General features: G+C 44.9%; 1 protein-coding gene across 2 annotated transcripts in view; it reads left to right on the top strand.

The window, feature by feature from the left end:
- The window catches only part of IL16 (interleukin 16), a 219654-nt gene that overhangs the window by 106846 nt on the left and 99500 nt on the right, over positions 1–13308 (top strand). For both annotated transcript variants that reach the window (XM_073653140.1, XM_073653139.1), the window contains exons 3-4: positions 5224–5607; positions 7596–7698. In XM_073653140.1, coding sequence (XP_073509241.1) covers positions 5266–5607; positions 7596–7698 — 445 coding nt within the window. In that variant the 5' untranslated portion in view covers positions 5224–5265. The remainder of the gene's footprint in view (positions 1–5223; positions 5608–7595; positions 7699–13308) is intronic.

Here is a 13308-nt window from a genome sequence, read left to right as displayed (position 1 = left end):
TGTGACTAAGTTGTCAAGCACTTTCCAAGTGATGCCAAAATCTCTTGGAAAGCGCTTGTCAACCCGCATGCGGAAATGCATGTGAAGAACGCCTCACTTCCGCATGTCCCTGGCAGGAAAAACGCATGTAAAATCCGCATGTACAATCCGCATGCGTTTTTTCTGCCAGGGAGATGCAGAAACTCTCAAAAAAAATCTGGAGCATTTCTGCATCGTGGGCACATAGCCTTACATTAATTGTATGACTCAATATTGAGCACACGTAGCCATCTATACACAGCAGGAGGCCGCACGTAGCCATCTATACACAGCAGGAGGCCGCACGTAGCCATCTATACACAGCGGGAGGCCGCACGTAGACATCTATACACAGCGGGAGGCCGCACGTAGCCATCTATACACAGCGGGAGGCCGCACATAGCCATCTATACACAGCGGGAGGCCGCACGTAGCCATCTATACACAGCGGGAGGCCGCACGTAGCCATCTATACACAGCGGGAGGCCGCACGTAGCCATCTATACACAGCGGGAGGCCGCACGTAGCCATCTATACACAGCGGGAGGCCGCACGTAGCCATCTATACACAGCGGGAGGCCGCACGTAGCCATCTATACACAACGGGAGGCCGCACGGAGCCATCTATACACAGCGGGAGGCCGCACGGAGCCATCTATACACAGCGGGAGGCCGCACGGAGCCATCTATACACAGCGGGAGGCCGCACGGAGCCATCTATACACAGCGGGAGGCCGCATGGTGCCATCTATACACAGCGGGAGGCCGCACGGAGCCATCTAGACACAGCGGGAGGCCGCACTGTGCCATCTAGACACAGCGGGAGGCCGCACGGAGCCATCTAGACACAGCGGGAGGCCGCACGTAGCCATCTATACACAGCGGGAGGCCGCACGGAGCCATCTATACACAGCGGGAGGCCGCACGGAGCCATCTATACACAGCGGGAGGCCGCACGGAGCCATCTAGACTCAGCAGGAGGCCGCACGCAGTCACGCACACAAACATATACATACACGCATAAACACATTTGAAACACAAAAATACATATAAACAGACATCACACAATGATATCTGCCTATACATACATACACATACACACACACACTCTCTCTCTCACACACACACACACACACTCACCATCCCCCGGCTCCAGTCCTCCTGGCTCCTGCTTCTCTCCGGTGGTAAGTAGCAGTGCAGGCCAGGCGCGCACGGCGTGACGTCACAGCTAGGAGACACGGCCGCGCACAGGGCCGTGTCTCCTAGCAGTGACGCGGCCGGGCCAGCAAAGGGAAGTTAACTTCTGCAGTGCTGGCCCGGCCGAAGAAGAAGTAGCGGCCATGCACCGCTGCTGGGGGAGTGGTCCGGGGCCCCCCCCCGCCACTGTCTGCCGGTATGTGCCGCGCGGCCACACATATAATGAGGGCAATCCGGCCATAGCCCCCCCGGAGCCCCCGGCCCCCTGGAGACCCGAGGCCCCGGGCGGTAGCCCGGATTGCCCTCATTATAATCCGCCTATGTCCGCACCACACAATGCAATAACAATCTTCTCTGATTATTGTGTGTTTGCTGCATTTCTTTTATGCGCTTTCCGGCTTATTTGATGCGATTTTGGGGCAAATATTAAGCAGAGTTTTTAACGCTTTTTAATAGTACAGAAAAGCTTTGATTCTGCACTTAAAAATGCAGCAGCTTTTTTTTTCTTCATGCGCTTTTTTCAGAAGAAGCCTATAGAGAGAAAATGTACCAAAACCGCAGAACTCAGCAGTGTCTTCAGACCACAGAGGGCAGAGATTTCATGGAATCAGGTCCACTTTGCTTCGAAATTTTTAGACCGTGTTCACATGTAGTGTAAATGCTGTGTGTTTTCTGCTGCTTTTTTTGCACAAAATTTTTGCTGTGTTTAATTGTCGAAGCAAAGTGGATGTGATTCCATGAGAACTGCGCCCGATATTAGAATTCAACAAACAGAATTTTACATTATTTAGAAGTTAGTACACTGCTCAAAAAAATAAAGGGAACAGTCAAATAACACATCCTAGATCTGAATGAATGAAATATTCTCATTGAATACTTTGTTCTGTACAAAGTTGAATGTGCTGACAACAAAATCACACAAAAATCATCAATGGAAATCAAATTTATTAACCAATGGAGGCCTGGATTTGGAGTCACCCCCAAAATTAAAGTGGAAAAACACACTACAGGCTGATCCAACTTTGATTTAATGTCCTTAAAACAAGTCAAAATGAGGCTCAGTATTGTGTGTGGCCTCCATGTGCCTGTATGACCTCCCTACAACACCTGGGCATGCTCCTGATGAGGTTGCGGATGGTCTCCTGTGGGATCTCCTCCCAGACTTGGACTAAAGCATCCGCCAACTCCTGAACAGTCTGTGGTGCAATGGAGCGGTGGATGGAGCGAGACATGATGTCCCAGATGTGCTCAATCGGATTCAGGTCTGGGGAACGGGCGGGCCAGTCCATATCTTCAATGCCTTCATCTTGCAGGAACTGCTGACACACTCCAGCCACATGAGGTCTGGCATTGTCCTGCATTAGGAGGAACCCAGGGCCAACCGCACCAGCATATGGTCTTACAAGGGGTCTGAGGATCTCATCTCGGTACCTAATAGCAGTCAGGCTACCTATGGCGAGCACATGGAGGGCTGTGCGGCCCTCCAAAGAAATGCCACCCCACACCATTACTGACCCACTGCCAAACCAGTCATGCAGGCAGCAGATCGCTCTCCGTGGCGTCTCCAGACTCTGTCACGTCTGTCACATGTGCTCAGTGTGAACCTGCTTTCATCTGTGAAGAGCAAAGGGCGCCAGTGGTGACTTTGCCAATCCTGGTGTTCTGTGGCAAATGCCAAGCATCCTGCATGGTGTTGGGCTGTGAGCACAACCCCCATCTGTGGACGTCAGGCCCTCATACCACCCTCATGGAGTCAGTTTCTAACTGTTTGTGCAGACACATGCACATTTGTGGCCTGATGGAGGTCATTTTGCAGGGCTCTGGCAGTGCTCCTCCTGTTCCTCCTTGCACAAAGGCGGAGGTAGCGGTCCTGCTGCTGGGTTGTTACCCTCCTACGGCCCCCTCCACATCTCCTGGTGTACTGGTTAGTCTCCTAGTAGCGCCTCCAGCCTCTGGACACTATGCTGACAGACACAGCAATCCTTCTTGTCACAGCTTGCATTGATGTGCCATCCGGGATGAGCTGCACTACCTGAGCAATTTCTGTGGGTTGTGAGTCTGTCTCATGCTACCACAAGTGTGAAAGCACAACCAACAATCAAAAGTGACCAAAACATCAGCCAGAAACCATTGGTACTGAGATGTGGTCTGTGGTCCCCACCTGTAGAACCACTCCTTTATTGAGTGTGTCTTGATAATTGCCAATAATTTCCATCTATTGTCTATTCCATTTGCACAACAGCATGTGAAATTGATTGTCAATCAGTGTTGCTTCCTAAGTGGAAAGCTTGATTTCACAGAAGTTGAATTTACTTGGAGTTATATTCTGTTGTTTAAGTGTTCCCTTTATTTTTTTGAGCAGTGTATTTATCTATACGCTTGTCTCTCCACCTGTTTTTACAGGTGTTCTTCCTTTTCCTTTTCTTTCCTTGCCTTTCCCTTTCCTTTTCTTTTCCTCCTACCTCTTTAATGTTTTATATATGTTTTTATGTGTATTGTAACCCCTTTCCGTTGCCTATCCTGTACATACCAATCTTTTTCATTTTCCTTCTAATCCTTTAATTTTTTATTTTTCCTTTTTTCCCATTTTCCTTAATAAACTATATTATTTCTCCCCCTTCTCATCCTTAACCCTTTCCACCCTTTATTTTGCCTATATCTTTTATCCTTTTAAATGTTCTCTTTTTTTGTGTTTATTTTGTTCTTGTTCGCTTCTATATTACTGTGTATTTATATGTCTCCCCCCTTTTTCTATATTACTGTGTATTTATAATATGCCTCCCCCTTTTTCTATATTACTGTGTATTTATATGTCTCCCCCTTTTTCTATATTACTGTGTATTTATATGTCTCCCCCCTTTTTCTATATTACTGTGTATTTAAAATATGCCTCCCCCTTTTTCTTTACCCCATTTATGTAAAAAATCCGTAATAAAAACTGCTTCAACAAAAAAGGCGCCCCCTGTGCTCCCATGGACGCTGCTGAACTGTGCGATTTTGGTGCTTTCTTTTCTCTAGATGCATCTATGTGGAGTCTAAAAAAATGCAGATACTTTTTAAAGTGCAGAATCAAAGCTTTTCTGTACTATAAAAAGCACATTAAAAATGCGGCTTCACATCTGCATCAGAAATGCATCAAATAAGGGGGAGATTATTATTGTGCAGTTTGGTGCGGACAACAAAAAACACAGTATTTCTGTAATGCGTGAACATGGCTTTACAGACACAAAAAGGCCGGATGTCGTATAGTGAAGCTACATAAAGATAAGAAAGTTCTGACGGCTCCGACTGAATGAGGGAAAAAAAATAATCCTCAGGTCCCAACTAGAGGTGAGCAGATGACATCGCGCTGCCCTTGGTGATCAAAAGCCGCCGGGGACACCGGAAGATAAGAGATTCACGGCATCCTGTCCAGCCGCCAGGTAGCACTGACCTGGACGCTGGACTGGAGACCCGTGAATCGACCTGCTCACCTCTAGTCCCAACCGTCCTGGATACAGCAAACACAAACAGTACCGGATTTGGGTCTACAACCTGCAGTCTCGGGCATCTGCTGAATGTACCTCATTACCAGCGCCCCTCTGACAACTCCTCCTGCTGGGGGAGAAAGATAATGGTAAATAGGCGTAGATTGGGGTGTGGCCGGGTGCGTGGCAAAATTGTTCTTGTAGATAACAGACTGAACCCTGAAAGCAGGGGCCATTTTTATGAACCTGACACATGCTCAGTTGTAAGGATGAGACTACCCGTAGTACTGGCTGCCAGCAGTGTTGTGTCTGTAAGCTTGTGTGCTGTATATATACAGGGTTACATAATAAACTACATAGAAATAAAAGAAAAGTGAATGATAGACTGGTGGAAGTTACACAAGACATTCTGCAGAGAGGTGATGCTGATCATGAGCACTCATATAATGGTTCCATTATGCAATAAGATCATGAGTTTTGTCTTCAAAATGTTATATGTAAACTATGTGCAACATCATAATAAAGTTCTTTGTCCTTTCAGCGATAAAGTCTCACTGTGGGTGATATAGGCCTAACTCTTGACATGCCCAACAAATATGGTTACGAGAGAGCCAGCATCTTTATGTCCTCCTTAAAGATGGACAGACAGAACAGCACTGGGAAAAAAATGAAGAAGCCGAAAAACTTCCGGTCTATATCCAAGTCTCTTATTCTTTGTAACACCAAGAACAGCGACGATGGGTCCAGTCTGGAAGAAAAGTACTCTGAAATCAATGAATTATCACTCTCAAGTATACAAAATACAGAGTTTTCCACAGCTGATACACAGCACAAAAATATCATAATGCCAGATCTCACAGGAAGAACAACTGCCCTGTCCAAAAATGATCCCAGTGATAAAACTACAAACAAATCATCTCTAAAGGTAAGTTATTGTGTGCTGAGAGGCCTTCGAGGAAACGCTAAAAGACTGCTTGATAAAAGATGTTGCTGCAGATTTCATGATGATCTGTGACTGGACTATGCTGCTCTATGTGCAGTGTTACTCCATTAATAAATAATACACCAGACGCACAGCTTAGTAATGCAGTGTATCCATGAGGAGAGAGCGCTCTGCCTCCCAGACCCCTAAAATGGTGATTGGCGTCTAGCTGCTGTGTACATGCATACATTCAAGCATCATGATACAGATGGGAAAAGGTGTGGGGGGTGATCCACTCTTAAATACACCAGGTTTGGACCCTGTTGATCAAATCATTTTTGACAGAATTCAGGCGTAAAACTTTAGGAAATGTGGCAGACTTTTTTCTTAACTACAATAATAATTTTGCAAATTATGACAACTTTCACGCTAGTAGTCTTTTTAAAATTTATTTATTTAAAAAAATTCTGTCACCACTATTTTTTATTTTTCCGCTAATGGATCTGCATGAGGGCTTTTTTTTTTAGCTGACTTATTTTATGCAATTTTGGGGTACACATAACATATGGATTACTTTTTATTGTTTTTTTATGGGATTGCAGTGACTAAAACAACCAAATCTGGGAAAAGGAAGGGGGGTGTTAAACTTTTTGATTGTTTTCTATTCTCTTATTTTTTTAAAACATTTTTTTACTACCTTTAGGAGACTTAGGCCACGGCCTCACTATTAGTATTTGGTCAGTATTTTTTCTCAGGAGTGTGAGTCAAAACCACAAGTTTGTGATAAATGCAGAATTGGTGACTTGTTTCTATTATACCCTTTTTCGGATTGTTCCTCACCTGGTTTTGGCTCCCACTCCTGAGAAAAAATACTGACCAAATACTGATAGCGGGGCCGTGGCCTTAAAATTACAATAATTTGATCGCTTATATTATATACTACAATACCACATTATTGCAGTATATAGTGTAAATCATGGTCTCATTGGTAGGGATACCAAGGTTATGGCGGCAGGAACCTTCATCAGTCCTCCGGCTGCCATGATAACCCATCAGCACCGCCTGCGATCATATAGGTGGGGGTCGATATGAGTCTGTGAGTGCATGCACAGACTATCGCCTTTAGCAGATTAAAATTTCAAAGGATTCAATCATCTCTACTTACAATACTTTACGGGACTGCCTAGAGACAGGGCGGACAGATGTAGTACACGGTAAGGCCCTATTCCGACTTCCGTTTTTGTCACATGTGTTCTATCTGTGTTTTTTGCACAGATTAAACACGTATCCATTATACTTTATGGCCATTTTCATATACACATACTATTTTTGTGGATCAATCCAAAAATAAAAATGGAGACATATCTGATTTTTATCTGATTTATGGATCAGATTTGCCCATTAAAATCAATGGGTTTAAAAAACAAAAACAAAAGCACACACATGCCATAGCGTATGTTGTATGCTAGCGCTGTCGAAAAGGGTAGCAGAAGCTGGAGAAACCTCATCTTCGTATTTTCTTTTCTTTTCTTTTTGCACATTAGAAGATCCTATTGCACAAAATCACATGTGCCATAGCTTGCTGCCCCCATATTATAGAGGTATTCTAAGGGAGAATACCTCCATAATGTGGTATTTGATGGAACAGAGTTTTTCCAATTTCTTTTTTGCTTTCATTGCTATAATTTAGAAATGTATTCACGTCAGCATGAGTTATAGATGTTTGTCATAAATCCTTTTTCTCCAGTGAAATCACAGAAGATTGTTGAGCTGAATGTACACACAGCAAATGTTTCCTATAACCAGAGGACAGTTTGCCAATACTTTACCACATTTGGCACCACTGAAACATCAGCTTGGATTTGCAAGACCTTTGTCTACAAAATTGATGTAGACAGATTAACCACAGCTAACAGATCAGTCATCTTAACCCTTTATTGACAGAAATGCATTGCAACTCTACTTCTTACCCTCAATCATTTGTCTTCCAGGAAGCCGCGCTGAATGCTTTTATAGAAAGTCAAGCTAAACTGGAAAATCACTGCATGATTCAAATGAAGGTCCCATGTGTAAGGACACGTAGTAACTCGACAAGTATGTTCTGTTTTATTTATTTATTTATGAATGAAGGGGATATTGATATTGTGGGGCATAGAGTCATGAATAACGGTATGGAAAGGAGTCAGTCATAGGTGTTTTTAAAGGCTATACCTACCCCTAATAAAAATGTCTCAGTGCATATCAAATAAAATTGAAGCAACTTTGCAGTAGGAGTAGTTTAAAAGTTTTGCAACAAAAACCCCAAAAGTTCTCAGTCTCATATGCAAACTTTGCATCTCCATGGTAACAGACGACAAACAAACTCTTTGTAGTCTGATTCTTTCCTCTGCTTCTGGCTTACCTCTTCAATGCAAGTTAGCAATAAATAATGAACAAACAGATGAAAGTCTGGGACTGCATCATTCGACTATACAAAATTTGTTTGTCACCATAGAGATACATAATCTGCATAGGAGCTGAAGTAACAAAACAATAGTACATTCTAACTTTTTTACTAAGATGTACTGCAAAGCTGATTTGATTTTCCAATATATACTGTATATTTCTATACAATATATATTGTATAATATATATTTAAATACTGTATAATATATATTTCTATACAATATATACTGTATAATATATATTAGAAAATAGTGGAATATATTTTGTTTTGATATTGATGACTTTGAGAATGTTTTAATTATTGTTGCTTTTAGAGTTTTTTTTCTTAGATTTTGTTACTTTGTGTAGGCATGGGAAATGTAGTGTGCTTTAGAGGAAATATTTTGGAGGGAAAAAAATAAATCAAGAAAGCAGAAAAACCGTAATTGGCAGGAAGTAGTAAAAGACAGCAATACTGGTATTTTTTATTTTCATTTTACAACATTCCAAATGCAGGAAAACAAGTAATGCTGACAAGCAACTTATTAGGCCCTGTCTCTTATACTTGTACTAAAAGTTCAGACTCAAGGTTGATTTTTAGACCCCACGGTAGCTTCCATAGTAGCTCTGTCAACCACTTAGATGCTTCACACAGTTTTGAATGTGGCATGTACAGTAAGGGGTTAATTGGCTGGGACTGGAGTTATGCGGTGATCTTTGCCATAGCAGGCGAACACCAACAGCCATTACATCCAGGCTCCAGAGGTTGATTGCATGGAAAGAGCTTCTGTGTCCATTGCAATCACAATGTTATACATGTATGTGATTCTGCAGTAACTGTACCCCACACATAGCATAAAGGTACATCATTCTACATTAAGGGGTTAATAATTCCTAGGCTGCACTATATAGGTTAAAAAAATGCTGAAGCCAATGAATGAGTGCAGGAGTCATTTGGATAGCTTGCGTGTGATTAGCTTCAGGGAAGTATACACAGACTGCTTGGGACCACTAAAGCGGCAGCACTGGAGCAGCAGGGAAGTATACCGGGTGTAATGTTTGTGTTTATTTGGAAGCATTCCATGTCTTTACAACAAATATATTGTATATTCTGAACAACCCATGAAATGGACACACCTACTGTATATTAATGACCCAACATGCAAATGTGGGTGCAAAGAACAGTAAAATTAATATTAGGTAGCTGTTTTTCTGTCATATACTTACAATATATTATTCTTAGGTTTCTATTCTTTTTCATTTTAGTTACACACAGGACAAAAATAAGCTGTTTATAACCAAGAATGCACTTAAATAGGTTGTCTGGGAATATTTTTTTTCATTACATGGTTGTAGACATGGTAAATAGAAAACACACAGATATTACCCTTCCCAGGTCCGGCACTGCGTTTCTGCCACTGTGTTGTTTTTTTTTTACAGTCTGTAGCGGTGTCATCACACTACTGCTGACACCATCTACACTATACATTTTGTAAGGCAGCACTAGTCATCATAATGGGGGATACTCGCTGCACCGGGTAAATCAAAGCACACCAGCAATGTCCTTCCGGTATCTCACAATGCTGCAGTTTATTGCACTTCATAAACCACAGTTCACCGGGTCCAACTCAATGGCACGCCGACACACATATATATATAATGTTCACGAGCCAAGTGGCAGACCGGCCCACTTGCTCCAGGTACAGCCTTCAGCAAGGTAATAACATAGCAATGTCCATATTAATGTCCATATAACACAGTGTATTACCTTTACCGGGTTTAGCTGCTGCAGTCCATTAGGCTTGCCACCACTGTGGCTTTGCGGCTTCCCAGGTAGGGGTCTCCAGCCGTCGTTCCCTCAAAGGCCACTGACATCCACACAGGATCCAGGCTCTGCCTTTCAGGACTCTTCATCAAGCCTCTGCCTTCCATGGCCACTAGCATCCACACAGGATCCAGTCTCGACCTTTCAGGCACCAGGCTTCACTCGGCCTCACTAGGCCTCACACGGTCGGTGTCCCACACACACGGGAACAGGCCTTACGCCTCTCTCACAGAACACACCTGTCTCCCATCAAGCAGGGTTTATATATCCATCCCGTGCACACACACACACAGACAGGACCTAGCTGATACCATAGTCATGTGATCAGACAGACATTCTGTGCGCGCAGGACCTGTGCTATGTCACAGTCATGTGACCAGTCACCTGAGGGGGAAGGTACATGGTCAGGTAAAACACATCCTGGACCATTACCGTAATGCCAGCAAGTCGCTGCATTACATATCCCCCCCCCCTCTGTTCAAACTTGTGGGGTTGAACACATAATATACACAATCACTATAACCCCCAGCTCTGTTCAAACTTGTGGGGTTGAACACATAATATACACAATGACATTATAACCCCCAGTTCACATAGAGACCATGTACTTTACAATTGTGCTACTCAGCCCCTGGAACATTAGTCAACGACATTAGCCCATTCCTTAGGGACCTACCATTTGTCACTGTCACTGACTTAGTCAGGTCACCTTCCCGGGTCGTAACCTTGTCAGAGCTCCCCCCGCTCCCAGCGGTCAATTGTAACCTTGTCAGGTCTCCCCCGCTCCCAGCGGTCAGTCGTAACCTTGTCAGGTCTCCCCCGCTCCCAGCGGTCAGTCATCCAGTGGTGTGATTCACATGCCCTGGTATCTAACGTCCGGTTCGACTCCTTACTGTCCCGTCCTCTATTGGGTCATTTGTATGGGCTGCTCAAACCTGAGTTACTGGAGGTCTCACTACCTCTAAACCCACGCCCACTACTCTCAGGACATCTTGAAAGGTCCCTAACTCCAGCTATAGCTGTTCTGTTATTTAAGGGGCCCTTTCTCTGTCTGGTCTCATAATGTCTAGACGGCTGCCATCTTCTGCTACTCAGATGATGCTGTCTATCCACTCGCAGTCTAGCGAGATTCAACTGTTCTACCTCTCGCAGGTAGGTTACTCGGTACTCCAACAGCATGCGCATATATCCCAGGCTTTCTTCTGTTCCTACAACGGAGAATGATACCATGCCGTCTTCGTCTGGTATCCAGTCCTGACGATCACGTGGACTGCTTACTTTCATCACACCAGACTTCTTGACCATCATCTGCATGGCTCGACCATTTCTCCCAACGAGCTTCCTCACCAGAACATGAGGCACCAAGATGACCTCTTCACGCATACTGTGAGCTTTCCTTATCAACTCCAGTTGTCTAACGGCTTGTTCCGTCTTCAACCGGAGAAACCGCTTCGTGCGAATACATCGCCAGTGCTTGTCACTTAGGATAGCCACCCTCTTCACTGTGACTTCGGTCGTGGACAGGACCACCAGCTGTTTAGCTTCTGAGGTCAAGTACACCTTACAGGCTCCCACGGCCTTCTTAAACTCCTCATGCACGGACTCACTGGTGCATTCTTCCCTCAAATCCTCGGGCACATCTGCGAGGCACTTGTACCAAGACGTTTCGGTCTCACCAGTGGTTTCCATACGATCAACCAGCTCAGGGTTCAGGGACAACTGACTTTCAGCTTCTTCCCCCTTTACGCTTCCCCTGAGCTGACTCACAGTTACAAATTCACCAATTTTCGTCTTGACCACTTCCATCTCATATTTATCTGTGGTTAACACTCTCTTAGCTCTCCTCAGGTCCACCCTCTCTTGGTATAAGGGAGTGAGTGCAACGTGTTCGCCCTTTTCCTTCTCCAAGAAGGCCTCGTTCACTGAGTGATACTTTGTCAGGTGACTTTTGAGCCCGGAAACTTCTTCCTCTAGCTCCGCCACTCGCCTCTCAGCGGCCCATCTCTGAAGCTCCTCTTGCTTCCAATGGGTTTGTAGCGACTCCTTGAGCTCCTTGATCTCGGCTCCTACATCCACCGAATCATCCGAGCTCACATCACTCGAGGAGGTATCTGCTTCATACCTTCCATCACCAGCAGCCAACTCCTGGCCCTGGTCTGTGGCTTCTCCGATAGACTCCTCCATCTGCTTCTGCTCAGCCTCCATCTTGCTGAGCCTTTCCTTAAGGCACGTCTCTGCCCTCTGGAGATTATCACAGAACGTCTGCAGCTCCTTCACCTGAGCTTCCAGACCTAAGGTCTTTCTGCGGAGATCACCATTTTCATTACGGGTGACCACTTGGCGTATGTGCTCTGCATCCACCTTATCATCCTCTAGTTTTCCTTTAACCCTGAGGAGATCCTCATAGTCTCTCTTGATTTGTTGCAGTTCCCTATTGAGCTTTTCACCATATTCCTTCTTGGAGTCACATAGCTCCCGGTTGAACTGTTCGCGCAGTCGTTTTAGGTTTTGGTCACGTCCGGAAACTTCAACCTGCAGCGCCTCTTTTAAGGCAGACAGCTCTCTATCCCTCTGGTGTAGTCCCTCATCCAGCTTTTGCTTCACTTGTATCAGCTCTACGTGTACCAGGGAGAACCTATCTTTCAACTCGCACAGCTCATCTTCAAATTCCGCTTTGTCAAGCCCCAACTGAAAAACCTCCTCTTTATTTCTCTGGAACTTTTCCTTCCAATTGTTAACTTCCTTGCTGTTTTCCTCCAGTTCTCGCTGCAAGTTCCTCACAACCTGGTTTATTTTCTGCCGTTCAGACTCCAGGCCCAGCTGGTCTGAGGACACGATCTCCAGGTTTCCACATAGTTGCTGCACGTCACTCTGACCCTGCTGGCTGATAGGCTCCAGCTCTTGGTCACGACTGGCCGCCTCCTCTTTCAGGGCTATCAGATCCTTCTGACTCGGTACCGTACCGGAGGTTGCTACTGGCAACGTCACCTCCTCTTCTGCCTCGGAAGGAGGATCCACCCTTGAAACAAAGGCACACCGTACTACATTTTCCTTATTTTCACTTTCAGCCAAGTCTACAGGAGCAACCTTTTTGTGGCCCTTGCGCCGTCTACGAGATGGGGACTTTCTCACCTCGTCTAGCCCCTCCTGACTGACCTCTCCTTCTACTTTCGTAGTGTCACCGTCAGCTACGGGGTGTTGTGGACTAACAGGTCACCTCCCACTTTGACGTCACCCCCTTCTACTGGAGCTACCCCGTTATCAACGGTCACATTGTCATTTTTAGGAGGTACCAACCCACCACCAGTAATTTTTTTTGATTTTCTATCCTCCACGCTGTTTTGAACAACCGCCCCTTTTTTAGACTCCGCCCCCTTTTTAACAACCACAACGGCAGGGGAATTTTTACAAGAAAAATCAACAATAGTCTTAGGACTCAGTTCACAACAGCTCTT

This window comes from Phyllobates terribilis, unplaced genomic scaffold, assembly GCF_046119375.1.
Source record: "Phyllobates terribilis strain yellow unplaced genomic scaffold, ASM4611937v1 Scaffold_11__3_contigs__length_659146591, whole genome shotgun sequence".
NCBI lineage: Eukaryota > Metazoa > Chordata > Amphibia > Anura > Dendrobatidae > Phyllobates > Phyllobates terribilis.
The sequence above is the reverse complement of the archived record's forward strand: the minus strand, read 5'-3'. Positions and strand labels throughout refer to the sequence as shown.